The sequence below is a fragment of the Eurypyga helias genome, unplaced genomic scaffold (assembly GCF_000690775.1).
Source record: "Eurypyga helias isolate BGI_N326 unplaced genomic scaffold, ASM69077v1 scaffold7236, whole genome shotgun sequence".
Lineage (NCBI taxonomy): Eukaryota > Metazoa > Chordata > Aves > Eurypygiformes > Eurypygidae > Eurypyga > Eurypyga helias.
Window position 1 is genome coordinate 35,598 of NW_010255911.1, and position 6,157 is coordinate 41,754.

General features: G+C 46.3%; 1 protein-coding gene across 2 annotated transcripts in view; it reads right to left on the reverse strand.

Moving 5' to 3' along the window:
• The window catches only part of CLCN4 (chloride channel, voltage-sensitive 4), a 27,442-nt gene extending 22,735 nt beyond the window's left edge, over positions 1–4,707 (reverse strand). For both annotated transcript variants that reach the window (XM_010153466.1, XM_010153465.1), the window contains exons 1-2: positions 4,553–4,707; positions 4,122–4,221 (exon numbers count right to left, since the gene is read on the reverse strand). In XM_010153466.1, the coding sequence (XP_010151768.1) occupies positions 4,122–4,221; positions 4,553–4,696 (244 nt within the window). In that variant the 5' untranslated portion in view covers positions 4,697–4,707. The remainder of the gene's footprint in view (positions 1–4,121; positions 4,222–4,552) is intronic.
• Positions 4,708–6,157: the final 1,450 nt, after the last annotated feature.

A 6,157-nucleotide genomic window follows, 5' to 3' on the forward strand; every position in this document is an offset into this window, starting at 1 on the left:
CCCCGCCCTCCCGCAGCTCCACAGGAAGGAAAATCCCGCTTTTCTAGGGCGTTTGCTCATCAGCCGTAACGACCCCAAGCTTTCAGCTCTGTGGCCTCTGCTAAGGATGCAAATATATGAAGCAGGGTTAGGGGCTGCTCCCCTTCCCTCTCGCAGCCGAGGCACACGGGTGGGTTCAAGAGAAAGGTCATTTGACCTGGATCTGAAATTTTCTCATCCTTTCTGTAAAAGAGGAAAACCACCCCATCATTTCAAATATTTCAGGCATGTGTAAACTGTTTTTTTTTTTTTATTCCACAGAACAGAAAAAGACCACAAGTGTTCACAGAGCCTTCCACCTGAGTGTATCTGCTCACTCCCTCCAGTGTATCTGCTCACTCCCTTAAGGAGGGCACTCGTCACTGCACCGAGAAGCGACGCGACCAAGGTAGCAGCGAAGAATTGTTGTATACGAATAACCTAAAGAACCCACAGAGACACCAGACTACATCACAAAAGTGGCTGCAGCAGGGAGTAATGGAGTTTGCACCAATTACATTCATTCATGAAGGCCTTGGCTTTCTCTTCCTTACTCATGTCCATTTTCCCAAGTTTCTATGGAAACAATGAACCATGTTCTTAGGTGATATTAAATCACTGTGTTGCTAGCAACATCAGCATGTGTAGCTTACTGAGGTTTGCAGTAAACTCTAAATTCTCCTTCAATTTTCTGGAAGTTTCAGGAAATAGCACAAACAATCTTCAGCCCTTGGCCATCAGCACCAAATTCTGTGCCTCTTGCAGCTCTTAACAGAACTTTATTGTGCTCTGTAGTTACCTCAGTCTTCAAAGCTCACATCACCACAGTTTTGCAATTGAATAGTAAAGCTACCTAGCAGAAGGTGTAAAGGAAGGCAGGATTTTTAATGTTTTTCCCTGATAAAATGAATAACAGAGTGAGGAACATTCAGTTCTCTAATATAACAAGCCCACGTGCATCCCAGTACCTCTAGGAAAAACGTGCTTAATTACGCAGCCGATCTAATTTGCTTTCTCAAATGCTTTGGGATCCACGTAATGAGGAAAATGCTACGTGCAATTTACTCACATGCTATAATGAGGAAAATGCTACTGCAATTTACTACAGAGAAGAAAATCATAAGAGGAGAGGGCCAACACCTGCAGGATAATAGTGCCGTCATAATACTTCACAAGCCAAGTGACCAGGGCTAGAATTTTTCCAAGTTCTGAATCCTTGCAATTTAAAAGGGAATTAATGGAAGTTGGAGAGTGTTCAGCATCTCAGAAAGTCAAGCCTTTAACTTCTTGTGCTTACCATTACTGTCTAGACACGTCACTGCTCCTCAGTAATACAGCTTAAGTTTATCCTCCTACTTCATCAAAGGAACTGAACTTGTTTCCCCCTTCTAATATGACCTCTCGCCCAGAATGAAAAATAATGAAGCACTCCAAAGCCAGGAAACGCTGAACTTCATTCTAGATATTAGCCCTTTACCTCTCTCCTTTTCCTTTTGTTTGATGATGGCAAATACTCATTCCTTTACAACGCCCTATCGAGAATGCTTTGAAAACCTGTTTTTCGCAATGCACCCGATGTCAGAAAACGTCACCCAAGTGGTGTGGGACTGAACTACAAAGGGGTTTTTTACACATCCAACTCCAGTACCAGAGCATTTCAGCATTAGTACCACAGTACATTTTGTCACTCAGCTTTAGAAAACACAGCCTCTTTTGTTGAGCTTCTATAAACAGCAAATAGCTTCAGTTGGCTAGTAATGGTTAGGTTGAGGGATGGTTGCCGGTTTGCAGGCAGGATGGGCAAAGTGAAAAACCCAGAATTCCTTAAAAACAAGTGCCTAAAAAGTTGGCACTCACCCCCAGAATTTTTAGGCTCATTTTCCCATATGCTACTTTATATTTCTGCAGAAATTGTGCAGACTTTCTGACCGAGACGGGCCCAGGCAGTGCTCAGCATCTGCCTGAAGCATCATGTGAGCAGTTTTCATCTGCTCTCCACACCAACCTGTGGGTGTGACACGTCAGACTGCGGCGGCAGCGAGGGGCTCTGCTCGGCAAATTTACATGCGCACGCGCCCTGGTGAAACTTCGGTCTGAGCCCACATGGTGGCTGTTACATTCCTAATACACGTTGATGTAACCCCATACAAACAGCTCTAGCTCTGAAGCCAACCCTGCTGTCAGCAGGAACCCCCAGAGGGCCCTTTCCCCCCCATGCTTTTTCTGGGACTAATGAAGGATGTGGGTCCAACGACATGAGTGAGGGCTACTGCCAAAGGAGTCCTCTCCTCCTTCCCTCCATCAGCTCCTTTCTGTCAGTAATGTTTTGATTGCTTCCAGCCCTGTGGTGATCAGTCCTGCTGAGCCCACTGCCCAACTGAAAGCTAATCTGGCCAAACCACATTTTTTCCCACCAGGCCAGTTCCCAAATCCCAACCCCTCTGTGCAGCTGCACATGCACAAGGCAACAGGGACTGATGGCAGGGACACGGGAGGGCAGGGATTACTCCTTCTGGCCACATCAGGTTGCGTTGGCTGTGGAGTGTTGCAAAATATGAAAGGTTCAGTTGACCAAGTCAGTGGTATTTAGGCTTCTAGATCAGTTATGTGTAAACTCCTGGGCCTGAGTAACTCTTCCAAATGCCTTTAGAAACACATGGAGGCCCCTGCCATCCCCTCCCCTAGGAGTCCCACCTTGCTGCCCTCCATCCCCAGCAAGGGAGTGGCAAGGTGCTCCACAAGACCTTCATGCCTGGATACTACTCCTGCTGCTTTCTCCCTCCTCTCCCACTCCTTTGCATACTCAAGTCCCCTGGCAAAGGTTGCAAAAGCTGACACATCTCAGCGCAGCTCACCCTCGAGCTCCATTCCCAAGCTTGATGTACCAGCACTGTCAGAGGTCAGCAACTCTGGCTTTCGATAACCTTGAGGATTTCAGAATGAGATACCATTGGAAACTGGAGCTGGAACAAACCTTCTGGGACAATTTTGCTGAAGTGGGAGTATGTGAACTTATACCACATTCTCTGTACAAGGGAGGGGGTTACTGACCAGCTTGTGGGAGGGCACGACAGCCCTAAAGGGCTTGCTCTAGCTTTACCTGCAAGCAGAATTCTCTATCCCAGGTGAAGCCAACCCTGGCCTTCAGGCAGGTTTTGGCAGCCCTGGTCTATGAGACTCTCTTCCCACCTTGCCCTCCCATCAAAGTTTTTGTGGAAACAAGTGTATCTCTACAAAATAACATAATTTGCCAAAAATGTCACTTCAGCAACATTTTCTCAAGAACTTCCCTGGTACTTCTGAGGCTCCTGAACAACTGTAATAAACATCTACTTGTCAGTTGGTATGCAGTTCACACCGCTTGGAGATGGTGAGACTTTACATCATGCTTTGACCAAGGAGCATGACACAAGAGCACCCTGACATCACTGAAAAAGCATTAAAAATGGCAGCCATTTTAACGTGGTAAGAGAAGTGCAGCTTTCCAAGTTGGAAGATGTGTTAAACTGAGCAGAAGACAGCAGTAATTCAGGAAATTAGTAAATTCGCCATCTGAGTTTGAGTAGGCTGTTAAATATGTAATGTCTGTCTGGCCTGGCAGATCTGAAACAGAGTCTGAACTGTATTCTCCCTTCATGCATACATAAAGAAGAAAACCCAGTGGCTCAGGGATACATCAGACTCAAAACTTCTCTTTGAGTGTCCAGAACCAACGTTTTCCTCACACCATGATGTCTACTTCCAGAATTAAAGTAAGTGAAGACAACGAACAAAAAAATCCTACCAATGAAATTGAGTTCTGTGAATCAAAGAATCAGAAATTCAAAATAGCCCATGCAGTGTAGAGTACTCAGATGCATATTTCCAAAAGCAACAGAAAAATCCCTCTACTGGTGAACAACATTTTTTCTAGGTCAGCACTCAGCAGGAGATTTTGCAAGTGAGTATTTTTATTAAGCATTATAACTGCATGGATGCATATCTGTATTTCTAGCTTGAAACGCCAGTGGAGAGACAATGAAGTAAAAAGAGAAGCAGATGGCTCTGCAGCAAACCTGGGTGAGATGGTTTCAGGCATACCTGCAACCCTAACACACACGTACCTGCCAGTAGTCCTATGAGAAGCATTACAACCCATCCTGACCAGGCATCCAGCAGACTCTTGATGAACTCCCATATGGATTCCTTACTTCTGCTTGTAATCTGAAATTAAACACATATATACATGTGTTGCCGATTCAGGCTGACCCAGTTTGAGCATATAATGTTTAAAACAAAAAACATTTAACCTCATAGAAGGTGCACACATTTCTCTACCCCCTCCAGTCCAAGTCAGTTTTTAGATGCTCTTTAAGTTGCCAGAAGCCCTTTCGTATTTACAAACTCAAGACATACCACGTCCGTATTTCAGGAAGACCTCCTATAGTCATACAACAAGGTAGGAAGCAGCAGCATTGGAAAACTACTTGTTTTTCTCACCGCCAGGATGGCTGTAACCCCGGGACTGTGATGCATCGAAGCCAGACGCCTTTACCTTTCTATGGCGGTCAGTGTCGCGTGATTTCTCCCGCAGCCAGTCAATGGTGTGGAAATCTTCGTAAGTCCCAACGTCGGGGAAAGGCTCGTCCAGAAAATCCATCAGGTTGCCGGAACCATTCATGTCTCCTGCATTGACCATATTAGGGTCTGCATGTAGAGGAAAAACAAGTATGTCAATAAATTCCTGCAGCTTTGCCAGACATTTCAGAACCAGGTTTTCCAAAGTTCTTCCACAAACCCCAAAGCCAAGAGACTGTGAGTCAGCAGCCCTGGTGAGCACTCACTGAGATCTAGGCATTGCCACCAGAAAAAGTATTTTGCTGAAGACGACTTCGACACCATAGCAAACCCTAGAAACCACATCCAAAGATCACGGTCTCCGAGTGCAGAAATATCAGCTTCCCTGAAAACAGAACCCTGAAACCCAGGATGTTCCCAGATTTCTTCTGCCACCATACACCCTGATCACAAGTTGGAAGAAGTTCCCTGCCTGCACAGAGGTCATCAAGCTGGCAAGGTCACCAGCTCAGAGGCAAATGATAATACACTGGAATTCACCATTCGTCGTGAACTGTGGATTTCACAGGGCACCATTACTCCTAACACTGCGGTGCTGGCTAGTTTTGCATGCTCAGGGCTCCCTGCATTGATCCGCTTTCCTTCCACGGCTCAGAAAGCAAAGCTCAAGATCACGGTAGGTCTGCCCTGCATCAGGTCTGAAAACGCAGTATCTTCTTCAGGCTTGCTTCTCAAAGGCTAGGAGCAGAACCATTCCTGGGAGAGCCTGCGTGGCTGTCTTCTGTCCCGCGTACAAACTTGCCAAATTTGCTTTTAAGTGAGCAGGGGGAGAAACAGCCACCACGTGTCCTGCTGGATAGAGCACACGAGGCAACGTAGAGACACCTATCCCCAAATCATAACAACCAGTTACCGGAGGCACTGTATGGTTAAAAAGGAGATCAAAGTACGCTGTGAAATAACGTACACTCTAGAGCCTGGCACACAGGCTGAGTGGACATTTTCAGCCCAGGATTCTTTGGGAACGTGCTCTCTGGGTTTACAGACTACAGACGTGAAAGCAGAGTCCATGCCTGTTGCTCTGAAGCCCTGGAAACTGCAATCTACATGAGCAAAGCGTGAAGAAGTTAACTCATAACCACTGTACCTCTCTTCCCCACAGAGAGCTCCGCAACATCTGGCTGGGCGCAAAAATGACTCTTATCTCCTTTAAAGGTCAGGTCCTGAAGTAGTCACTAATATGGCAAGTTCCAGAAATGGCTGACATCATTCCCGGTGAGACGAGCCTTTAGTAGCATAAGAATCCATTAAACGAAGCAGTTCAGACACACAGGGTGGGGATTCAGCCAACTTAACTTCAGCTATCCCGAAGTTTGGTGTCTGGACTGTAAGAACCACCTAGGCTGCCTCTAGGGACAGCCAGACGCGTGTAAGGGTGCATGGCAGCAGAGTGTCTGTGCCCTTAGGGGTGTCAGGTCAAGGACCTTTTCCAGTGCAGCAAGGGATAATAAGTGAAGGGGGGAAGCATGAACAAGAACATACAGGGACACAAACCTGATGCAAATGATATGGGAACCAGACC